Genomic DNA, 24,674 nt, shown 5'->3' with positions numbered 1-24,674 from the left:
CCCCAGAACACCTCGAATCACACCTCCCCGGTAGGCTCCCCCCTTACGCTCAGTTTCCCCTCCCAGAAAGCAGGAGCTCCTTCCTGCAGATCCCATCTATTCCTCCTGCCTCTCCCCGGCTCCAGCAACTGCCACACAGGGAGGAGGCCTTGCAGCACCATGTGACCAAGCAGGGCTGGCAAACTCAGGAACAGCAGCCCACCTGTGCCTCCCACATAGCAAGCTGGGCTCTCCCAAAGCCAGTAGCCCCTAGCAGCAGCCAGTGCCAATTCTGCTGGAAAAAATGAAATTCTGCACACAATTAATGTTCTGCATTGTGCAGTGGCACAGAATTCCCCAGGGAGTAACGTGCTGTATCTCATCCTGTGCACTAAATGCCCCAACAACAACTATGTGGCAGACATGCCAAACCCACCAAAAACACGCAGAAATTGGGCTTGATTTTATCTTAATTAGCTTGTGAGTTGCTTGTTGGCTAGTTTTTGGCCTGTAGCTTGTTGCTTCTTCTTCTTTTTTTTTTTTTTATCGGCTCCCAGCAAGCCGGGGCAAGGGAGGAAGAGAGTTAGGGGGTGCACAGTGGGCCCACCACAGTTCCAGACTGCGCGCTGGGGGATCTAGTCACATAGAATTTTGGAGTTCTTAGGGATTGGCTTGTTTTGAAAGGGGGTTACCTTGATTTTTGGCTTATTGTGAAAGTCAGGGTGCTTATTTACCGCATGAAAGTTGGCAACTGTCCTATGTGGGTGAAAACAGACCATCACTATGCTCTCCAATGAACTCATACAGGAAAATGATAAAAGATAAAATCACCTGTGGGTGAAAACTTTTCGCAAAGCAATCACTCTAAATCTGACTTATCAGTTCTCATCCTCAAAGGAAACCTGCACAACACTTTCAAAAGACAAGCCTGTGAGCTTAAATTCATAAGTTTGCTAGACACTAAAAATTATGGTCTTAGTAAAGACACTGGATTTATGGTTTATTACAACAATCTGTAATCCATTAACCATTGTTTTTGTCCTATGACTACAGGGGTTAATAGGCCACTTCATCTTGAATGGCCGCTTAGAACAGTGGTTCACAAGCAGGGTTACGTGTACCCCACGGATACGCAGAGGTCTTCCAGGGAGCACTCAACTCATCTAGATCAGCATTGCTCAACCTGGAGGTTGCAGGCCCTGGGGGGGGTCCATAGGACAGGTTTAGGGGGGTCACAAGTGCAGGGCTGGCATTAACGGGTGACAAACAGGGCAACTGCCCAGGGCCTCACACCACAGGGGGCTCACACGAAACTAAGTTACATACTTCAGCCCCAGGTGTCAGGGCTTGGGCATCAGACAAGACTCAAAAGTGAAAAAACAGGCTCAAGTATCACACTGAAATGTAAGTACAATATTTATATTCCAGTCAATTTATTATATAATTATATGGTAAAAATGAGAAAGTAAGCAATTTTTCAGTAACAGTGTGCTGTGACACTTTTGTATTTTTATGTCTGATTTTGTAGGCAAGTATTTTTAAGGGGGGGTGAAACTTGGGGTAGGCAAGACAAATCAGATTCCTGAAAGGGATACAGTAGTCTGGAAAGGTTGGGAACCGCTGGCTTAGAATATGTGCTATCTACTTATGCTAAACTATCCCTTCAACCTTGTATTTAGCTGTGACATTCTGAGAACCTTCCCCAGACCTCAGGAAGAGCTCTGTGTAGCTTGAAAGCTTGTCCCTCTCACCAACAAAAGCTGGTCCAATAAAAAAATATTACCTCAATCTTCTCTCTCTTACATCTGTGTTAGGAATATATTCAAAAGTTTTTCACTGTTCAGCTGAACTGGTGTCTGTAATATAGGTTACCAACAGTCTCCCTTCATTAAGGGACCCTATGTTGCTAACAGCAGTTCACCTGAATGATAGGGTTGCCAGTGCCGAGTATATGGGGACAATTACCTCCCTGTGTCTTATGTACAAAAGACTCCTGTTAATACACCCCAGAATATTATCCTTTTTTGCAACAGGATCACACTGTTGACTCATATTCAATTTGCGATCTATTATAACCCCATCCTTTTCAGCAGTACTACCACCTAGCTAGTTATTCCCCATTTTATAGTTGTGCATTTGATTTCTCCTTCCAAAGTGAAGTATTCTGGACTTTATTGACTTTCACCTTGTTCAACTCAATTCATTAACGTCATTTTGAATTCTAATCCTGTCCTTTGCAACTCCTTCCACCTTGGTGTCATCTGCAAATGTTATCAGCATATTCTCCACTCCATTACCCAAGTCATTAATGATAATATTGACTAATACTGGACCCAGAACTGACCCCCCTGCAGGGACATACCCTTCCAGTTTGACAGCAAACCACTGATAACTATTCTGAGTACTCTCTTTCAATCAGTTGTGGCCCCAGTTTACAGTAATTTCCTGTAGATGCCATTTCCCTAGTTTGCTTATGAGAATGTTACGTGGAACGGTGCCAAAAACTGTACTAAAATTTAAATATATCACGTCTGCTGCTTCCCCTCTATGCACCAAGCCAGTAACTCTGTTAAGAAAAGGAAATTAGGTTGGTTTGGCATGATTTGTTCTTGATAAATCCATGCTGGCTATTCCTTGTAATCCTATTGTCCTTTTAGGTGCTTACAAATTGATTTTTTAATAATTTTTTAATTTTAATAATTTTAATTTAATTTAATTTAATTTAATTTTAATTTTAATTTTAATAATTTTTAATAATTTGTTTCAGTATATTTCTGAGATACTTCAGTTAGTTCCTTATGTGCCCTACAATGCATTTCATCCAGTCCTGCTGATTTGAATACATTTAAGTTATCTAATATTCTTTAGCTGGTTCTTTCCCTATTTTGGCTTATGTTCCTTCCCCCTTGTAGATATTAATTGTGTGAAGTATCTAGTTCCTTTAGCCTTTTTAGTGCAGCTGAAACAAAATAGGTATTAAACACCTTAGCCTTCTTGAAGTAAAAAGAAAAGGAGTACTTGTGGCACCTTAGAGACTAACCAATTTATTTGAGCATAAGCATTATTCGATGAAGTGAGCTGTAGCTCACGAAAGCTTATGCTCAAATAAATTGGTTAGTCTCTAAGGTGCCACAAGTACTCCTTTTCTTTTTGCGAATACAGACTAACACAGCTGTTACTCTGAAACTTCTTGAAGTAATCAGTTATTAGCTCTCCTTCCCTGCTAATTAGAGGACCTACACTTTCCTTCATCTTTCTCTTCCTCCTAATGTATTTAAAGAACCTCTTCCTATTGCCTTTTATGTCGCTTGCTAGCTGTAAACTCATTTTGTGCCTTAGCCTTTCTGATTTTGCCCCATACATGCTTATGCTATTCTTTTGTGCTCCTCCTTAACAATTCATCCATGTTTCCACATTTTGTAGGACTCCTTTTTGATTTTCAGGTCATTAAAGAGCTCCTGATCTAGCCATATTGGCATCTTACTATTCTTATCTTTCCTTAGCATTGGGATAGTTTACAGTTTTGCTTTTAATATTATCTCCTTGAGAAACCGTCAATACTCCTGAACTCCTTTTTTCCTTAGATTTTCTTCTTTTGGGACCTTACCTACCAGTTCTCTGAGTTTGTTAAAGTCTGCTTTTTTGAAGTCCATTGTCCTTATTCTGCTGCTCTGACTCCTTCCTTACCTTAGGATCATGAAATCTATCATGTCATGATCACTTTCACCTAAATTGTCTTCCACCTTCAGGTTTACTACCAATTCTTCTCTTTTGATTCAAATTAAGTCTAAAATGGCTTTGCCCCAGTTTCTTCCTCCAATTTCTGTAATAAAAAAGTTGTTCCTAATATATTCCAAGAACTTATTTTAAATTTTGTTTGACCATATTACTTTTCCAATGGCTGCCTGGGTAGTTAAAGTTCTCTATTACTACCTGGTCTGATGGAGTACAGTGTTCAATTCTGACTGCCACACTTTAGGAAAGATATGGATAAATTGGAGAGTCCAGAGGAGAGCAACAAAAATGATCAAAGGTTTAGAAAACCTGACCTATGAAGAAAGATTACATGTGGGCATGTGTAGTGAGGGAGGATCTGATAACAGTCTTCCAATAAGTTGACGGGTTGTATAAAAAGGTCTGATCAATTGTTCTCCATGTCCACTGAAGGTAGAGCAAGAAATACTGGGCTTAATCTGCAGCAAGGGAGATTTAGGTTAGATATTAGGAAAAACTGTCTAACTACAAGGGTAGTTAAACTCTGGAATAGGCTTCCAAGGGAAGTTGTGGAACTGTCATCATTGGAGGTTTTTAAGAATAAGTCAGACAAACACTTGTCTAGGTTTACTTGTTCCTGCCTCAGTGCAGGAGGCTGGACTTTGTGACTATTGGAGGTCCCTTCCAGCCATAAATTTCTATGATCCTCTGAATTAATGTTAGGCACAGTGAGAAAGTTTTCAAAACTATTCCTAGTGTAGATAAGGCCATACAATCTTTCAGGATAGGGAAGACCTGCATTTCTGTTGTAAAAAGCAAGGGGATAAAGGAGCAAACAGATGGTCATATTCATTTTCAGGTCACTTCAAGCAAAAAGGTAATAAAGCCTATTCTCAAAAAGCCTATTCTCAGTCTCATCTCTTAATAACATATTCCCTATTTCACATTCATTAAAACTAGTGGAGCTTTGCCTCAAAGAGTTTCCCACAGTGCTGGTATCACTTGTGATACCACTTTTCAGCAAGATGCCAAGCACCAGCAGTTCATATCGCTTCCAGTGAATCAAATTAACTTGTGTATAAACTGACTATTTTTGTTCTTAGTCTCCTTTCCTTAACCTTAAATTGTGTCCTTAAGGGTGTCCTTAAATTGTGAGCTCTGCAGAGAAGCCACAATCTTTCTTCAGTGTTTGAAATGTACTTAGTACATAATAGGTGCTACCATAAATAAATAAGAACTTGAATTTAGAGTCCTGGGCTAACCAAAGAAGGTGGAACTTTAAAATTGTTTCAACAACTAACAAAATAGTAACAAAGTAGAACTGGCAGATATAGTGTTATTTAGACTTTTTCTAAGACCTTCTGGTAAGAGTACATCACCAGATATTGTTAAGGAAACTTGCTAACTATGAAGCAAGAGATAGTGAAATCAAAATACATTAGTGGGTACCCCAGGAATCAGGGTACTGGAAGGACAAGGGCTAGATTCACAAAGGACTTAAGCCACTACTGACCTCCTCATGTGCACAAATCCAACATTTAGGTACCACTGACATTCACAAAACCACTGCTCAGCTGCCACCTTACACTATAGGCATGTAAGTTTCTGCTGGTGGGCATGCACAAAACTGCCTACATCCTGATGCCAAGCTACTTGGTGCCCTAGCTCATGCCTAAACCCCAAGAGGATTCTCAGACTGGGCATCATCTCCCCTGTGTGTGCACCCCATTGTACCCAATAGCCCAGTGTCCACATCCCAGGTGAGGGCTCTAACCACTGAGCTATAGAGTCATAAAAATAGCAAGAAAGTATCTATCACACAGTAAATATGTATACAAAATGGAACAGCTTCAACATGAGAGATTTCAGGGAGTCCAACCAGAGAATACCTAATAGCCTGATGGTGAGGGCACTCTCCTGGGAGACCTGGGTTCCACTCCCTGCTCCAAATCCAACAGAGTGGGGATGTTAAGACAAGTCTCCCCACTCCCAGGCAAGGGACTTAACCACTGTACTATTGGCTATAATAGGGTGGTGTTCTCTCACTATTCCCTGCCCCACCCCCAAAACAAGGCTAATATGGGATAGATGCCTAACTCCAAGAAAAAGTCCATGGCTGTGAATCCTGAGCACAGATAGCCACCTCCCTCCAGCCTCTCAGTCAGGTAGCTAAGGCCAGATCAATGGAAATCCAGTATTTAAGCCCCACTTTCTCCTCTGCTTTTCACTTCAGGCCAGTTTAGTCAGCTTCCTTCTTGCTGGCTTCTCTGAATTCCTTTCTTAGGCTAAGTTTATACTGTGCACCTTGCAATGGCATGGCTGTGCTGCTGCAGTCATACAACTGTAAGATAAGCAGTGTAGCCACTGTTTGTCGCCAGGAGAGAGCTCTCCTGAGGACAAAATAAAACCACCCCTAACGAGGGGCGGTAGCTTCATCTACAGGAGAGTGGCTCCCGCTGACGAAGGCCACACCAGGGCCATCTCTAGGCATACGCGGCTGAGTAGGGCACCCGAAAATTTGGGGCACCATTCCCCTTGCTGGCTACAGCTGGAATCCTCTTTTTTCCGGCCTCTCCCCCACGCTGGGCCGACAGGCTTCTGCCCACCCTTTCCCTCACTTGCTCACTCCTCAGCCAGCCAGCTGAGGGCCCCAGCCTCCAGCTCTGCAGAGTCCGACCCAGCCTTGGGGAGCCTAGGACAGCGCAGACCCAGCCCACCACCACCCGGAGCACAGTTCCTCCCTGGACACTGCCTGCGCCGCTTGGTCTCCAGCAGGCGCCAGGACAAGAGGAGCGAAACTTCCATGTGAGTTTGGGGGGGCGGGGCTCAAAGTGACAGTGCGCTCACTGTCTCTCACACTTCCCTAACACACACAGACTGGCTCTCACACCCACATACACTCTGCCTCTCACGAGTCACAGTCCCCCAATACAGACTGTCTCACACTCCCCAACAGACACTCTGTCACATAGTCACACATACACAGTCTCTCTCACACACACGTTCTTGTATTATTGCTGTTATTACTGCTTGGTATGTCTTTTCAAAACGCTCGTGGTGAGCCAGGAGTTGCTAGGGGCTGCAGGAGGGCCAAGGGCTCTGGCAAGATGCAGCCTCCATGTGACAGCACGAAGCCTGTCTTGAGTCACTGCCACAGCATCTGCTGCATAGGAAGCTCAGTGTGTGTCAGCAATTGGGGGGGGGGAGGAGGTTCTTAGGGTCCGTGGGTGGGGGTGATGGCTGTGCCCCCTTGACACACTGAGGTCAGCAGCGCCAGCTGGGGACCACTTTCAATGGAGCATAAGGGCATCAGTTTAATAATACTGCGTAGGGCACCATCAATCCTAAGGACGGCCCTGGGCCACATTGGCACTTTTCGTCATTAAAACTTTTGTCATTCGGGATTGGTTTTTGTTTTTTCACACCCCTGAGCAACAAAAGTTTTAACAATGAAAGTACAACGTAGACATAGCCTTAACCACACAACTGTTCCCTATATGCCTGGGCACCTACCTCAAGGCTGTGAATTCCACAGAAAGGCAGGGTACTTAGGGGTTAGGCATTGCAATGCTCAGCATTGCAATAACTAAGTCCTTTTTGTGAATCCAGCTCCTGCTGCTTAATGTCTATATTAATAACCTGGAGAAGGGGTGAATAATGAAATGACATAATTTTCTGAAAGATACAAATATAGAATAGTAGAAAATAAGAATCAGGACATCCCTCATCTCTGGGAAACAGTGCAGAATCAGGCAGCCTTATAAGGACCCCTCTAATTCTATGCAGTGTTGTTGTAGCCATGTCAGTCCTAGGATATTAGGGACACAACATGGGTGAAGTATTATCTTTTAAGTTGGTCCAATAACGATATGACCTCAACCATCTTGTCCCCCACAAGTCCTAGTTTTTTCCACACAAAGGATATTCCTGCTTGGGGAGAACACACTGCTGGAGCCTGTGCTGAGCACAACCCTTAGCTCCAACCTGCTCAGCAATCAGCTGGCCTGGGAGTCAGAGTAGAGCAGCAGACCCTGACTCCCTGAGCTTTCTTGTCCAACCAGTGGTCTCAGTAGCTCCAGCTGAAGAAAGAAAAGGATCCAAACACAATGACTAGGAACCATCAGCCCTTCTCAACCACAACTCTTCTCCCCCTCAGAACTGGTGCATTTTAGGAGGACTACTAAAAAGCCTGACTGCCCTTACTCAATATGAGCTGTCACAGCAGCATCAAATGAACTGCTCGGGTCAGTAGTTTCTGAAGCACTTTCTTATTAATAGTACTACAGGAATAATAAGGTACAATTAAATCCTTTTTATAATTAAAAAGGGAGGGGAAACCGGACATACCCACTGTGAAGGGTAGAGGCAGCAGAAGTATCACTTACCAGCAAAAAGAAAAGGAGTACTAGTGGCACCTTAGAGACTAACCAATTTATTTGAGCATAAGCTTTCCTGAGCTAAGCTCACTTCATCGGAAGTTGTGGTTTTCTGTCCCAGTTCAGCTGTAACTTTAGCAAGAAACACTTTCAATGTACACAACGCCTTCCAGACAAAAACCTCAAGACACCTTTATAAACATTCAGCATGTTTATTAGCACAAGTTACTTTAATTCAGACATTTTACACCAGCCCCTCCTATGAAGGAGCCATTATCCCCACAGACACGGAGAGGGCAAGCGACGTGCCCTGCAGCGCCAGGAGACCACATCGCGGGAGTCCGGCCAGCAGCACCCGGAGAAGAAGGGGCGGCAGCTGACCCTCACCAGACAATTACACCGCGCTGCCAGGGCACAGGTACCCGGTCTAAGGCCCGTCTTTAGCTAGCCCCCGCTAGAGCAATGGGGGTAGGGGCTACTGCCCGCAGCCTGACCAGTGCCTTCCCCTTTAAGGGCCCCACAATCCGCAGTGCTTTAGTCCTGCCCGTCCGTTAATCCCTTTACAAACGCCAGGCCACACAGCCCCGTCCACCAGCCCCGCTCAGCTTCCCCATGCCCCTCCCCCCGTCGTTTGCAGGGAAACTCACCTCGCCCGCACAAGATTCCCCTCAGGCAGCCACTGACACCCTCCTTACTAGGTTTCCCAGCCCGCTACTAGCCCCTAAACCCCGCCCCCGCCCCCGTCCCCGTCCTATCAGAGGCTCCCTCGGGGAAGGAGGAGAGGAAGGAAGGCAAAGACGCTACGCAACCCGTGTCGCGCATGCGCCGCTGAGACCCGGCAGCCAACCGGCGGCCGCAGAACGTTCAGTTCTAAACTAAAGCTGAGGCCAGTGGCTGCGTTTGAACGGTTACAACTTTCAAACTAACACCACCTCCAGCAAACGGCCGTTAAGGGCTATTTAGCTTAAGCTGCGCCAGAGCTGTAGTCACACAGCTCTCCTGTCCTGAGGGGAGTCTTCCCATCTGTTCAACGCCTTGAGGCCTGGTCTACACTAAAAAATTAGGTGGGTGGGAAAATCCACACCCCTGGGTGGTGTGTGAAGCCAGTCTAAATCCCTGGTGGACAGCACCAGGTTGATGGAAGAATTATTCTATGGACCTAGTTACTGCTTCCAGGGGAGATGGATTATCTGTGCCAGTGGGAAGACCCCCTCCTGTCCCATAGGTGGTGTCTGTACTGAAGCATGATAGTGGCATAGCTGTGCTGCTATAGCATTTTAAGTGTAGATATACCAGATTGACTAAAGTCAGTGTGCGCAGCTCACATGTTCTTGCTTGGACCCAGGGGTGTGAAATCTTGGCTCTGTTAAGGTCAATGGCAAAGCTGGCTACTCACTTCAGTGGGGCCAGGTTTTTATCCAAGATTTACATTTCTTCTAGCTCTAGATTGGACTCCCAGGTGCAGTTTCCTTGGCTTGCCTTGGGTGTAGGATGACCAGATAGCAAGGGTGAAAAATTGGGACAGGGGGTGGAGGGTAACAGGTTCCTGTATAAGAAAAAGCCCCAACTATCAGGACTGTCCTTATTAAATCGGGACATCTGGTCACCCTACCTGAGTGATAGGAGATGTCCATCAGGCACAGATTCCCTGGCCACTGTGAGGGCTTGGAGATGCATGGGACAATAAGTCAATTGCCTTGTCAATGCAAAAAAGTTTAGGCAATTCTCACACTAGTACTGTTTCACCAGTAGTAGCAAGAATGGAAGTTGTACTAGCTGGCCAGAAAATTACATGACTGGTGATAAAAATATTTGCAGCCAGTCTATCCTAGTGCTCCTTTCATTTTCATTGCTAGCGTAAGGGGACTGTTGCCCCCTTATTAACATTCAGTGGGGGTGTTTTGGTTGGCTAACTCCCAGTACTAAAAGGGGAAGGGTCTATGGGAAATCAGGACCCTGAGACTGATAGTTCCCAGGAATGCTCCAGGTCAGCCTGAATGAGAGGGTGGGCAGGCTAATCAGGGAGTCAGGAGGCCAGGGAGGTCACATCCTCCGTGTGAGCTGGATTTGCCTGGATCAGACAGAGTTGGGCCGAGCTAAGGAGAAAGCAGGGGTCCAAGCTGAGCTGGGGAGCAGAGCTGCGCCAGATCCAGAGAGAGCAGACCCTGTCCTGGGAGCAGAGCTGCAGCCCCAAAGCCAGAGGCACAGAGTGAGCAGACTTGCCCTGGGAGGAGAGCTGCAGGGGCCAGGGCCAGGGCCAGAGGGGCAGCCCACGGGGCAGGTCAGTGCTGGGAGCAGAGTCAGGGAGCCAGCCTGCAGAGCGGACCTGTCCCGGGAGTGGAGCTGTGGCAACCAGAGGCAGAGGGGCCAGAGAAGCAGCCCAGACAGCTGGAGGCAGAGCAGCAGCAGCCGTGCTGAGACAGAGTGGTGGAGCTGGGGCTGGAGCAGTCTGGAGCTGGGTGTGGTGAGCAGCTGGGAAGAGCGAGGGGGTCCCTGGGCAACGGGCCCAGCACAGGGAGACACCTCAGCCAGGAGGCTCTGCAAGCCAGGCTTGGATCGTAACCCTGACAGGGCAGGGACAATGCTGGGGAAAAGGGTCTTGCCACCTAGAGCCTGAGAGTGTGTGGCCACCACCAGAGCAAGTGTCCAACCCACAGCATCCCTGCAGCACAGCCAGGGCCTGAGAAGAAGGCCTGGGACTTACAAGGAACAGACTGTGAACTGCCCGGACATTCCAGAGACACTGTTTGTGATGTTCCCTGCCACAGAGCGGGTTGATGTGTTTCCTTTAACCTTTCCCATTTTTCCTTATTCTTTTTAAAATTAATTGTTGATTAAATAACTTGCATTTGCTTTAACTTGTATGTAATGGTCCGTAGGTCAGAGGAGTGCCCAGTGCAGAGAGAGTACCCCGGAGTGGGGACACCCTACCCCCTGTCCTAGGTGACCACAGCAGGGTTGGGGGTCGAGCCCCCCAGGAATCCTGGGCCCAGCCTTGTTGGGGTTACGAGGATTCTGCCAGACAGGATAGTGGAAGGGGAGTCCTTAAGGGCAAGGAGACCACTGGGTAAAGGAAGTGGGAGCGAGGACTAAGATCCTTTCGCTAGCCCACTTCACCGGGGTAGTGCAGAAGCCAGGGAAGTTCCCCACAATAGCGGGGCTATTCCCCCGCTTACACTAGCACTCGTGGAGCTACACCAGGGGTAGCTCAATAAAAAAAATTCCTTCCAACTGGTGTTCAGAAGAGTGCTACAAGACACATACATAACCTCATGAGCAGAGCACAGAGAGGACACACTGCCACATTATGACTAGCAAAAAATAATAATAATAAAATCTCAAAGAGGCAGAGGTTCACAGATTTTCAAACCTAAAAATCTGTGCTGAGGTTGTTTATGCTTTAAACCACCTCAGCACATACCAGGTTTATGAACATTAAAAAGTTAACTGCAAAGGAACACTGAAGCCCATTAACCTGATTGTGTGCCAGCCAGTGTGCCCTCACTGACGAAAGGTGCAGTCACACCTGAACAGCTAAACATTAACCTTGCTCTTTTAAGCTAAACAGAGTCATGTCACTGGCTCCATATCTGCTGTTACATAACAGATAACAAAACTCCAGTGGGGGATGGTGCTGGCACATAGGGTCTGAGGTACGTGGTATGATTTTTCAGAATCTCTTTTGAGAATAGTCGTGTAGGTGAAACAGCTGGTACTTATTATGCTATTTCTATGCATGTATATTCATCTTGATATCTGAAGTTATGAAAATTAGCTATGTTTACTACGTTTGCTCCTGTGGTAACACCCACAAGGTATTTACCCAGCACAGGAAGGGACAAGTCAAGTTGAATGGACCATTAAGGAACACTTAGCTCACAATGGACCCTGGAAAACGCCTGTCTACACTTAATGGACTTTTTGTGAATGTTCTAACTAGAATATGGGTGGGGGTGATGGACATGTAACTTGCCCATGTGACTCCAAACACCATCTTTCACAGTAAGAACAGATTTCCCTTTACTTGGTACTTGGCAGAAGCTAAAAGGCCCTGGCCTGGAAATATATCCATGTTGCCTCTTTCCTGCTCCAGCCTCTGGACTACGAACATATACTATTGGGAGCATTCTAACCAAGGGACTGAGGACTTTAAGGTAATCCGGAGCTTCATATTTTCTTGATCCTTTGCAGCTGGACTTATGAGTTGGATATGGTACAGACACTGTTCTAGCTTTACTGATTGCTGATTTCTTCCTTGCAATGGACAAAGATCGGATGTCTGCTGACTTTTTCACATGAATCAGGGGCCTTTGATAGCTGTGGTATGAGCAACATAGCCCTTGCTTGAGTGGTTTTGTTCTTTCCTCTCCGAATATCAAAGCCTGTTCCCATTTAACTCAATAGCAAAACTCCTTTTGATCTCAATGGGAACAGGATTTGGCCCCAAGAGATCAGAGAATGTGATTTCGATCAATTGCTTATCTGTCCAGAGACAGTTCTCAGGCATGTTCTGCCAGGTTGATTTTGATTGCTCCTCCTGTATGTCATGCTGAGGAAAATAAGTCCTGGCCAGACCCTGCACTAAAACTTTTTTAAGTTTTTTTTTTATAAAGTGCTCTTATCCAAAGCGCTTTACAATAGTTAGCTAACCGTAGGAACAATATTTGGAAAGATCATGAAGTGGTCCGCTGAGACCCTCAGCGATTTTCAAGTGGTCTGTGGAAAAGTTAGACAGACTACAAAAACAACCAAGGAACCTCACTTTATTTTCATTTACTTCCTATTACTTACTGGAGGAGAAGGAAGAAAAAAAGAATGAAAAACGGGGGGGAGGGGAATAAGAGAGAATGTTCTTTTCCTTGGCTGGGTCCCAAGGAGGGGCCCCTAAAAATGAAGCTGAACACAGCTGAGCCCCCCAGACAGCCAGGCGTGGCCCCACCCACACTCCGCCCACAGGGCCCCGCTTTGGGGGGGCTCTGGGTTCCGGGGCGCGCGGAAGGGGCGGGGCTAGCCTCCCCCAGCCGCCGGTTCACGGGCCGCCCAGGACTGCCACAGCCCTTTCACTGTGCCCGGGCCACAGCTCCCCCTGCCGTAGTGGCGCGGACTGCGCTGCCCGGTGTCCCGTTATTTCAAAGGCTGTGGGAGCCGCGCAGCACGGCGGGTTGCGGCATTGACTCCCCTTCCCTCGTCCCGGACTCTGAGCACTGCCGCCATGGAAGCGGAGGAGGCGGCACACGGCAAGCCGATCTCTGAAGATCGGCGTCGGCTGATCCCGGCAGCAGGCAGAAGACGACAGGGCAGTCTGGCCGCAGCCGTGGCCCAATGCTTAGCCCTCGGCGTGATGTGCACGGCCGGGGCCTACCCCAGCTGGGTCCTAGTGACGAGCGGCGACGGGAGGAACCAGTCGGTACTAGGGGTGGTCTGGGCCGTGCACCCGAGAGATCCTGCTCCTGACTCCCCGCTCCTGGGTCGGGCCGGAGGCGTCCTGATGGCTTCTATAGCTGTCTGCTGCGTCCTGGCCATCCTGAGCGGCTACGGGGCCTTGGTGCTGGACTTCCTGGGGCTGCGGCGGGGCGGAGTGGCCGCTCCCCTCCTGCATGGCTTGGCCACCCTGCTCGCTGCTGGCGCCGCGGCGCTGTGCTCCTGCCTCTTCCAGTTAGTCCGGAGCAGACTCCGAACTGAGAAGGAACTGCAGCACCGTGGCTTCTCCTCGACCCCTGGCCAAAGCTTCTTCCTCTCCATACTAGCCTGCGCCTTAGCGGCCACTGCGACCGGCCTCAGCTGCAGCGCCTCAGCCCGTGTGGGACCTGCCGCAGGTCTCTCCCCTCCTGGGATGGCGCGGAGGAGGAAAAGACCGAGCTTCCTCAAGCAGGAGGGAGAAGGGGCTAGTGACACAGAGAACAGCCTCCCCGCATCGGAGGGGGAGACTGACCCCCGAAATGAGAAGGTGGTGGCCTTGGTACAGGGGGAAGCGGAACCTGGGATGGCAGGCAGTCTCTGCTTCATACATGAAGAGATTGAACCCCGACTGGCAGGGAGTTTCCCCATCATACAGGGGGAGATTGAACCCCGACTGGCAGGGAGCCTCCTTTTCATAAGGGGAGAAACTGACCCAAATGGAGGCGGGTCTCCCTTTCATACAGGCAAAGACTGAGCCCCAAATAGAAGAGGATTTCCCCTTCATACAGGGCAACACTGAATTCCAAGTGGCAGGGAGTCTCCCATTTGTACAGGGAGAGACTGAATCCCAAATGGTAGAAGACTGCTCTTCATACAACTAGTGACTGACTCTCACTCCAGGAAAATCCCTGTTTCACTGCGGCAAGAGACTGATCACCCTCCCCCCTAAGAGGGACACTACTCAGCCTCCTTTCCACACTACAATAAGAGACTGATGCAGCAAAATCCTGCCTCACCCGCTGGCAAATAACTTCCCAAATGAGAAAGTATTCCCTGTCCTAGGAAAATCCATCTTGTCAAAAGGAGAGACTTCCAACAAAGCATCCTTCAAGTAATTCCCTGGAATGGAGAGATCAGGAGGTGACATACCAGAATCCTTCCTCCCCAGAAAGGAAGACTTCCACCAAAGTGCCTTAAAACTGATCCTCAAAAGGATTACAGCTCTCCAGGAGCTATGCAGCAAAACTAAAAAACAGCATCTTTAAAAACTGCCTTAAAACTACTACTAAAAATAAGGGAATGGTCCTCCATAGGAGTGACACTGCCAAGTTTAATTTAGATTTGCAAGTCCTCAAGTGGTTAATGAGGATTTGGGTTTCCACAAGCCTTCCACTGTGTTCGTTTGCTATTGAACTGGGCAACTCTGCATCTTGTTGAATGTTGTAACAGTGTTAAGAGTATTTTAAGGATTTGTCTTAGCTATGTGTGTGTGTGTGTGTGTGTGTATATATACACACACACACACACACACACGTGTGTGTGTACACACAATAAAACTTTATTTTCTCTCTTTTATAGTCTTACACATATCACAGTTTTAAGATTTCTTTTAAAATATACCATACTAACTAAAGAGTGAACAGAAGCTTACCTGAGAGATAGATACATTAGTAAGCTTTTTATACAGCAACAGATTATTCAAACTCTACTTAAGGCTGAAATTTAAGTAACAGAATAGTTTCTTTCCAAAACATTTTGTAATAAAAAGTCCCCTTATAGATAAGTGGGCTAAATTCTAGCCCCATTGAAATCAATGAGGCTCACAATTTGCATAGCTCTTTTAGAAGGCCAACTACAATAGCATAATTAATTAAATAAAGAGTGTTATTATTATGAACAAAGCATTAGGTATTTCTGACTTTTTATATAGCATTAAGTAGACAGGTAGTTTTCATTTAAAAAATTACAAAATCTAATGTAAATATTTTTAGCATTTTTTAAAAAATCAGTTAAAATAGTTTGCTTGGAATTTAAAATCAGTAGTACTCCGCATTCTCTGAAATCCAATAAGTGCAACATTGAACTAATACATGACAACCAAAAAGTGAAAATTACTAATGTCATTATGTATGATTTAATTGTAGAGCTGATAGGAAATTTTACAGCAAAACTTTTTTTTCCACGGAAAATGAATTTTAGATGAAGGAGAATGGTTTAAAGTGTTCACATTTTTGATAAACTCAAAGTGAAAATTTTGGGGAATCAGAACATTTTCAATTTTGGATTTCTGACAATACAAGATAGCCTGTATGCTATTGTAAAAGGTAGCATCCAGTAAATTGGTTCTTGCTAATACCTTAAAAAAAAAATACAAAACTTCCCTGGCTAGAGAAGTTGTGGCCATCAACTTTGATATCAATGGAAGTAGGTACTTCATAGAATCAGGTCGACGCTCTTTAAAGTCAGTGGGAGTTTTGTAATTGATTTCAGCAGGAACAGGTCCATTATCAGAAACTAGAAGGTAAGCAAGATGAGACTCAGATGCTAACTCAAATACTACAACTTACATAACAACGTGGGAGGGCATGTGAACCCCGTTGGGGGAGGCTTAGCCCCAGCCCCACCCCTTCTGCATGAGGCCCTGCCCTCCCCCAACCAGAGACCCCACTGTGGCCACCTGAGGCTGCCTGAGCACCCCCAGCCTTGGAGTGCTTGGTAGGTGGTGCGGTCCCAGCACCTCCAGCCCTGGAGCGTCAGGTGGTGCAAGCACTGGCCCCAGCCACTCCAAGTCCTAGCCACAGGCTGCCCTAGTCTTGAGGCGGGGTGGGAAGGGGGAAGAGTGGGAAGCTGGAGGGGGCCTGGAGGTAGAGTGTGGGCAGGGCCATGTCAGGCTTAGCCTCCCCTCGCCTGTGATACCCACCACTCATGAATAACAAATTAAAATCCTGTATTTGCTAATTAATATTGTAAATTCTGCCATGAGTTTAGACACTTGCAGCGCAACTGACTTTAAGGGGAAGTTGTCTGATTAAGAGTTCAGGTTTGGACCTATAATGTAATTCACCTTAATGCCAGATGATCTGATTCTCAATCAAAATATTTCATCAGATACATTAAGTTATTCCAGAAAAGCTATTCCTAAATAACTATGTATGGACACTCTTATTCTGGCAAAAGAGTGCCTTTTTTCAAATTAGCTTAATCCAATCAGGAAGTAGATTAAGCTAAACCAGAAAAAGGCACTCTTATACCAGAATAAAACAGTGTGAATTTAAATCAGAATAACTATTCTGGAGTCACTCCATGTGTGGACATTCTTATTTTGGAATAACTGTCATGAGTTGAAAAGCCCTAAATCCTGATCCTATTGAAATCAAAAGCAAATCTCCCATTGACATCGACAATATCATGATTTAGTCCCAAATTTTTAAAAACTGCCTTAAAACTAGTTCCATTTACATTTAGAACTTGCCTGCACTTGAAAGTCAATGTGGAGTAAGGTGGGGTGGGAATTTAAAGTATAGTTGCTGTATAACTCCTGTGTGGACACACTTTTTCTGGAATAAAAATGTCCACACATGAAGTTAATCAGGAACAACTGTGTGTATAGACAAGCCCTTACACACTCACTTTAAGATGCTGCCAGAGCAGCGCAAAGAGACCTAGTGTAATATAGAATCAGGTCTAAGGGGTTTCAAATCAGATTGCCTGTTTTGTAACGAGTGCAGAGCACATTCCTCCCTGCTGTTCAATTATTAAGATAGTTGCTGCCTTCTCATACAAAATGTGATGTATTTCAGTAGTCAATACTAAAAGAAAATGATCTCCATTAGTCACAAATATTGGCCAGGTAAAAGGAAATGGATTTGGCATTCACCCTAAATGATGCTTCTTCTTTGAGTAGATACAGCCATGTATTCCATGTGGGGGTGTGCACACTGCATGCACCAGAATGAGAGAACTTTGCCTACCAGTACCCATAGGAGTGATGCTCACGCCCTGTAGCCATAACCCCACCCCTGGCTGCATAAGGACGGAACTGTCTCAGTTCCTTCTCATGGCCTGTGGCTAAAGCAGGGATGGACAAACCACAGCCCAGGGGCTGCATCCGGCCCTCCAGACATTTTAATCTGGCCCTCGAGCTCCAGACCAGGAGCAGTGTCAGGGGCTTGCCCTGCTCTGCAGGGCTCCTGGAAGCAGCAGCATGTCCCTCCTCCAGCTCCTACATGTAGGGGCATCCAGGGGGCTCCACACGCTGCCCACACGCCGCCCTCTCAGCCAATGGGCGCTGCAGGGACAGCGCCTGCGGACGGGGCACCGTGCAGAGCTACCTGGCCACACCTCTGTGTAGGAGCTGGATGGGGGAACATGCCGCTGCTTCTGGGAGCTGCTCGAGGTAAGCGCTGCCTGGAGCCCTCACCCCATCCCACACCCCAACCCCCTGCCCCAGCCCTGATCCCCCTCCTGCCCTCAAACCCCTCAGTCTCAGCCCAGAGCACCCACCTGCACCCCCAACCCCTCATCCTCAGCCCCACCCCAGAGCCCACACCCCCAGCTAGAGCCCTCACCACCTCCCACACCTCAACCCCCAATTTTGTGAGCATTCATGATCCGTCATACAATTTCCATACTCAGATGTGGCCCTCAGGCCAAAAAGTTTTCCCACTCCTGGGCTAGAGTCAGAGCTTGATGTTGTGTCTTCACCTCACACTATTGCTCTGTCTTCTGAGAACTTTATCATGTATATTGTAGTAGTATCTTAGGTTCAGTTTAAGTGTTAGCAGAATAGTTGGCTGCCCTGCATGATGCCCTCACTAGGATTCATGCATTGTCTGTGGTGTAGTGCGAGCCATCCCCAACAGCACCCCCCAAACGAGGTGCTTGTGTCTCAGCAAGGCATACATTAAAGAGTGGTGTTCTATCAGCAAGTTGTTCACAGAGAGGACTCAGTTGGCGAAAGACTTGCAGCTGAAGCAGCACCTGCTGGAGCAGGCCATGAGGCCCACTTCAGAACTGAGGCCTTCTTCTGATCAGCAGTCACCTTCAGATCTGACAAGTGATGCCAATCTGAGATCAGGCTCTGGTATCTCCCTGCAGAGGAAAAGGGGTTGTTCACCCGCCTCTGGTGTGGCAAGGATAGGGTGACCAGACAGCAAATGTGAAAAATCAGGACAGGGGGTAAGGGGTAATAGGAGCCTATATAAGAAAAAGACCCAAAAATCAGGACTGTCCCTATAAAATTGGGACATCTGGTCACCCTATGCAAGGAAGAGGTTCCATAAAACAAGTCGGGACCATTCTATGGCTCCGGGAGACTCCTTTTTTTTAAGAGGAGTGCAGACCAGCACCATACTCCATGCACAATGGAGCAGGTCTGTCCAACTGCGCCCCAGTACAGCATCAGGAGCAGTATGGGTCTGTACTGTCAACTCTAGTTCTGATCATGAAGCATCTGTTGAGTCTGATCCAATGATGTCAGCACCAGTGCTGACAGTCTCCAAGTCAATGGCATACCCGGTGGCCTCAAACTTGCATTGCCTCTCAATCCAGGATTCTCCTCTAGTTCAGGAGTTCTCTGGTGCTATAGCTTCTATTGGCTCATCTTCCTTTGTTCCCTGGCACCTGCTGGCCATGTTGCAGAGCTTTTCTTTCTCCCATCTGTGTCAGAAAACTGCCTTCTTTGTGGCTATAACATCTGCAAGGAGAGTGAGAGAGTTACAGGCTTTGATTTCAGAGTCTCCTTACACACAATTTTCCAGAGACAAAGTAATCCTGTGGCCACACCCTACGTATTTATCTAAGGTGGTTTCCCATTTTCACTTGAAGCAAATTATGTATCAGTGTTCTTCCCTAAGCTGCATTCAACTCCAGAGGAGCAGCATCTTCACACAGTGGGTATCAGGCAACGTCTGGCTTTTTATCTGGTAGACCTAAACCTTTCCATTCATCACCTCAACTGTTTGGATCATGTGTGGATCTGTTGAAGGGTCAAGAGATCTTTTAACAGACAGTCTCCAGGTAGATAACTTTCTGTATCATGACAGCATACAAAGTAGCCCAGGCTGTGCCTCCAAAAGGTGTACAAGCTCATTCCATGAGAGCTCAAGCAACACCAATGGCATTTCTAAATGACATTCCTATACTGGACATCTGCAAGGTGTCCGCTTGGTCCTCTGTGCATACTGTTGCAAACCACTATGCCATTACAGCAGCGTCTAGGTCAGATGCAAACTTTGGGCAGGCAGTCCTGCAGTCCTTCTTTAAATAGACTCTGAGCTGCACCTCAGACGAATACTGCTTATGAGTCACCCATATAAAATACATGGCTGCATCTACTTGAAGAAAAACTAACTTGTTTTTTGAGATGTGATGCAAATGTGTATTCCATGACCTGCCCTCCATTCTTTCTGCATCGGAGTCTATACTACTGATGTTCGGTGCAAAGGAACTGAGGGGCTCAGGGTGACACCACCCATTTACAGCATGGGGAGGGGTAGGCCAGAGGGTGTAAGTGCCACCCCTACAGGTACTGCTAGGCAAAGTTCTCCAGCTCTGGTGCATGAGTTACTCACCCACTCACGTAGAATAGATGTCTGCCTTACATCGAAAGGAACAACAGTTAAGGATAGGTTACCATTTTTTGTTACCAGTGCTTCCTTTTTTTATAGGTTTTTGTGATTACAGTCAATTTTTTTCTGTTTAACTACAAACTATGACAAATAATGCCTCTGATTCTGCTCTTACTTACCCCAGTTTAAATCAATGGATGGTAGTTGGGGTTACACCAGTATAAAATCAGTAGGAGACTGGAATCAGGATCAATGTATGTTACTTTTAAAACATTTTTTGGTGTCATTTTCCTTTATTTGTACCAATCTAGATACTAAAGTATTGTTATTCTTAAACCCATCTAGGCAGTTTTGTGGCCTTGGGCAAGTCACAACCTATTCTGTGTCTGTCCCCTCCTCCATAAAATGGGGATAATAGTCATATTTTGCACTTTGAAAATATAAATAGTGATGCCACTGCTAAGAACTGTAAAACTATTTACCCTGTCCAAATTCACTACTCTTGTTTCCATATTTCCTATTTTACTTTTCTCTATTCCTTCTCTCTCTTCTATTCCTTCCAGCATCTTTCTAATGCTTTAATACTTCTTTTTTATCTCTCTTTCCTATCAGCCTTCAGCTTCTCTTCAGCCCAGCCCTCTACAAATGTTATTTCCAAATGCCCTGCCTTAGAACATGCTGATTTGAATATTCCATTCTTTCTGTTAAAGGGATATCACCTTAAACATTTTGCTTACTGTTTGAACAGAAAGGAAATTAACACAACACCATGTGTATCCATAATCCTGTGGTTCATGCACAGTTGCAAGGGTTGCACCCATTTTGTAAGTCCATTGCTGATGCTGCCTTAAAAGCATGTACTTTTGCATCAAGAGTGGTGAATCTTTGTAATTACAGTAGGATGCTTGAGTTGGGTAGTGGCTTTCAACAGCACTGTCTATCCCACAGAGACTACAGGAGGCAAAAAGTAGTAGCTGCTGGGCCCTAGACAGCTGAAAACCTGAGATAAGCTAAAGTCAGAGCAAATCCCTGAAAATAATTCTTTAGGGCAATTCCGCCCGCCAGATCTGAAGGGTGAATCTTTAGCCGAAATGGTGACTGTTCTGTGTTTGGGAAGGAATTATCCTTTTGTTCCTCCAAAAATGGGTTTGTGCTGGCTGTGTACCACAAGTGCACTGAAGCAAAATTTATTGGAACAAAGATCACTGTTCATTCTTAAAGCGTCTTGCCTTATTGCACTGTTCACCCTAAATCCTCCCATCCCAAATCTGATCAAATTGAAAGCTTTACCAGGCACCAAGGATAATCCATCTTTAAGAATGGGAACTGGTACAAAATAGGTAACCTATATGGAAGCCCACAAATCTATGGGGTAATAGATCGATGGCAACATATCTACCTTTAGGTTAGAACACAAACTTCAGTAATCCAAAACACTACATTGATGCTGGATCCTCCAGTATCTCCACAATTATAGAACAGTATTGTGTAACATGATAGAAATAAATTCACATAATCTTCATCAGTATGCTTTTCAAAATAGCTCACAAAAATGCTATACATATTATTAACAAAACGCCTTATTGTGCTATTGACAATGTAAGTCATAGCCCCTTACTCACAACTAGACCTGTACTTATACATAGTCAATGTCATATGTGGCATTTGTCATACACAGTGCCAACTGGAGGTGCTGTCCCCAACTATCAGGACAGTAGTTTCCGTATAACTTGGGAAGGCTGTACAGCTTCCACAGGTCAGTACCCATGATAACTATTAATGTGGATAATCCTGAGAGAACTGAGTCAAATATACAAAAGCAGTCTCTAAAAACTGCTCCTGCATTTATTTGCACCCATATTGAGTGCAATTCCTCATGAGTGCAAATTAAATTTAGACTCCCTGATATCTCCTGAATTTAGATGTTCATGGCAATTTATAGACTAAGTAAAATGTATTTTTGCTCCAAGGAGTTTGCAGTTTAAACAAGACATAACACAGCACAGGATGACAAACAAAGAGATTGAAGAATCCTGATACCACTTGGTATAAAGACCAGAGAGGCTTACTAAATTGGTGTAAATGGGTTGCTAATCTGTTAGCCAAAATTATCGGTGTCATCCATAATTAGGAGGATTCATGCGGATGAATTGGTGGAATTAACGGGCAAGTTTTGATGTGCTGATATATTCTTAATAGGTGTTCAGAGATCACAGAACGAAACATTTTACTAAACTGTCGTAAATGTGGGGAAAACAGCCCCATGCTGTGATCTGGCATTGGTGATGTGGATATAACATAATTAATTAAAAACCAGAAAGCTCCACTTCTGTCCAGCATACCAGAGCCATTCTGAATCGTGTTTATATAAGTTGTTTATTTTTAGCCCCAGACTGCTCTTTAATATAACTATTTAACAACCATTCAATGCTCTTTTCTATAAACTTAGACATGAAAACCAAGAACTCATTACAGTTAACAAAATGATCATGTATAATGAAAGATTTCATATTGAACATGTATGGCAACATTAATAGCTTGAGGAAAAAATACATGTTGTCTTGTGCTTATTCAGAAACTAGGAAATCGAGTAGGGGAGTGTGAGAAAACTTGAAATTTAATTACTTTTACATAGGTTGAATTTTCAGCAAATTTTTACTGTGGTTGTTGGAGTAATGTTAATTCTTTCAGAGTTTTTGTATGTCTCCTGAGACTTACTTTGGCAATAGCCAAACCTTATTGACTACCAGCAGCAGTTTGTAAACTTTACATATTTTCTGCTACTAAATTTCCTTTAATAAAGTCTATTTGATCCAGATGTATGATTTAAAAAAAATAATCGTTCGCAGTCTTGTGACCAGCATTCTTGCCGGTAATTTGGAGACTCTGCCATTGTCAAGTACTGAAAAGAAGATGTTTTTCTTTCTAGTATATATCATTTAATTCCTTGTATAACTATAGTATGTCTATTATAGGGGGAGGTGGTAGAAACTCCTATATTTAAGTTACCTAACACTTCCCACTGCAAATGGTTCTTGCCATATGCTCCGACACATCCAGTTTGCCTTTGAAATTCCGTAGAGAGAACGCCCTGGGACTAGAGAGATGCCTTTCACTACATTCTCCTCAGGTTTGGCTAGGTTACACAAATACTGGCATTTCCCTTCTTTTGCTTGTGCTCATCAGGAAATTATCTGGCAGCCTCGCAATATACTATTCAAAAGGTGAACATTCTAACATTTTAATGAATCTGGCCCACATTGTTGCAATCAGCACTGTCCAGAAAATATGTGGACCACACTAACTACAAGCACCAAACAATATAATCCTAATTTGAGTGATTAAAGACCAATTCTGCAAGTACTTTTGCATATCTGTTACTTAGCTCATATGAGTAATTCCACTGAAGTAAACTCATGTGAGTAAAATTATACTCCTGCATAAGTGTTTGCAGGATCAAAGCCTAAATTATCTAATGCAGTACACATGCAGACTACGATAGCTAGTTTTTTTGCTCTTTTTCGATTGCCATAGGGCTTACTTATCACGGATAGTGAAATGTCTACCTTGCTTCTACAGAGAAAACTGCTAAACTGTCAGAATTCTTAATACTGGGGTTGTTCTAAAACTTATTCAAAAGCAACGAAGATTGTATTTTCCTCTAAGGGAGGAAGTGAAGATAGGGACAAATTGTTACAGTATCCTATAAAAGGCAGCAAATAGCAGATCTGCCATGAAAGCTCCAAGCTCTCCCAGTCATCTAGTTAAGTGATGGCTTTAAAGAATGAAGTCTTGAGGAAGCGGTGGAGGAGAGAACAGGCAGCTGTGCATTAAAGGGGGTTTCCTCAGGGACTGAGAACCAAATTAAGGTCACAGTGGGTGGCCAGGTTCCGTACAGGGGGAAACAAGTTGTGTTAGCCCTTGAGGAATCTGGCTTTAGTGAGGTGGACAAAAATGGAGAAGTCTTTGATATGTGAATGGAAGGCTATAATGGGTCCAAATATACTTTGAGTTTACCGATGGAGCTTATATCTTTAAATTAGGTCTGTCAATTAATTGCAGTTAACTCAAAAAAATTAATCACGATTAATCGCACTTCTAATAGAATACCAATTGAAATTTATGAAATAGGTCAGGCTGTTTTTCTACATTTTTCAATATTGATTTCAATTACAACACAGAATAAAAAGTGCACAGTGCTCACTTTATATTATTATTTTTATTACGAATATATGCACTGTAAAAATGATAAAGTATTTTTCAATTCACCTCATACAAGTACTGAAGTGCAATCTCTTTATAATGAAAATGTAACTTACAAATGCAGATTTCTTTTTGGTTACATAACGACACTCAAAACTAAAACAGTGTAAAACTTTAGAGCCTACAAGTCCACTCAGTCCTACTTCTTATTCTGCCAATTGCTAAGACAAACAAGCTTGTTTACATTGATGGGAGATACTGCTGCCTGCTTCTTATTTACAATGTCACCTGAAAGTGAGAACAGGCATTTGCATGGCACTTTTGTAGCCGGCATTGCATTTACATGCCAGATATGCTAAACATTCATATGCCGCTTCATGCTTTGGCCACCATTCCAGAGGACATGCTTCCATGCTTATGATGCTCATTAAAA

General features: G+C 45.0%; 2 protein-coding genes across 10 annotated transcripts in view; one reads left to right on the top strand and one right to left on the bottom strand.

The window, feature by feature from the left end:
- Nucleotides 1–8,774, bottom strand: part of TRIM59 (tripartite motif containing 59) — an 83,980-nt gene extending 75,206 nt beyond the window's left edge. For 8 of the 9 annotated variants that reach the window (XR_013347084.1, XR_013347083.1, XR_013347090.1 and 5 more), the window contains exon 1: nucleotides 8,717–8,743. The gene's annotated coding sequence lies outside the window, so the exon portion shown is untranslated. Of the gene's footprint in view, nucleotides 1–8,716 lie in introns of all 9 variants that reach the window. The other variant, XR_013347086.1, reaches the window with a different exon arrangement.
- Nucleotides 8,775–12,886: 4,112 nt separating this feature from the next.
- On the top strand, nucleotides 12,887–15,371 carry LOC144270532 (uncharacterized). Its single transcript, XM_077827049.1, has one exon. It carries the CDS (start codon nucleotides 13,282–13,284, stop codon nucleotides 14,221–14,223), a length of 942 nt encoding a protein of 313 aa, XP_077683175.1. The 5' UTR covers nucleotides 12,887–13,281; the 3' UTR covers nucleotides 14,224–15,371.
- The last annotated feature ends 9,303 nt before the right edge of the window (nucleotides 15,372–24,674 follow it).

The sequence above is a fragment of the Eretmochelys imbricata genome, chromosome 9, assembly GCF_965152235.1.
Source record: "Eretmochelys imbricata isolate rEreImb1 chromosome 9, rEreImb1.hap1, whole genome shotgun sequence".
In the NCBI taxonomy this organism is placed as follows: domain Eukaryota; kingdom Metazoa; phylum Chordata; order Testudines; family Cheloniidae; genus Eretmochelys; species Eretmochelys imbricata.
The sequence above is the reverse complement of the archived record's forward strand: the minus strand, read 5'-3'. Positions and strand labels throughout refer to the sequence as shown.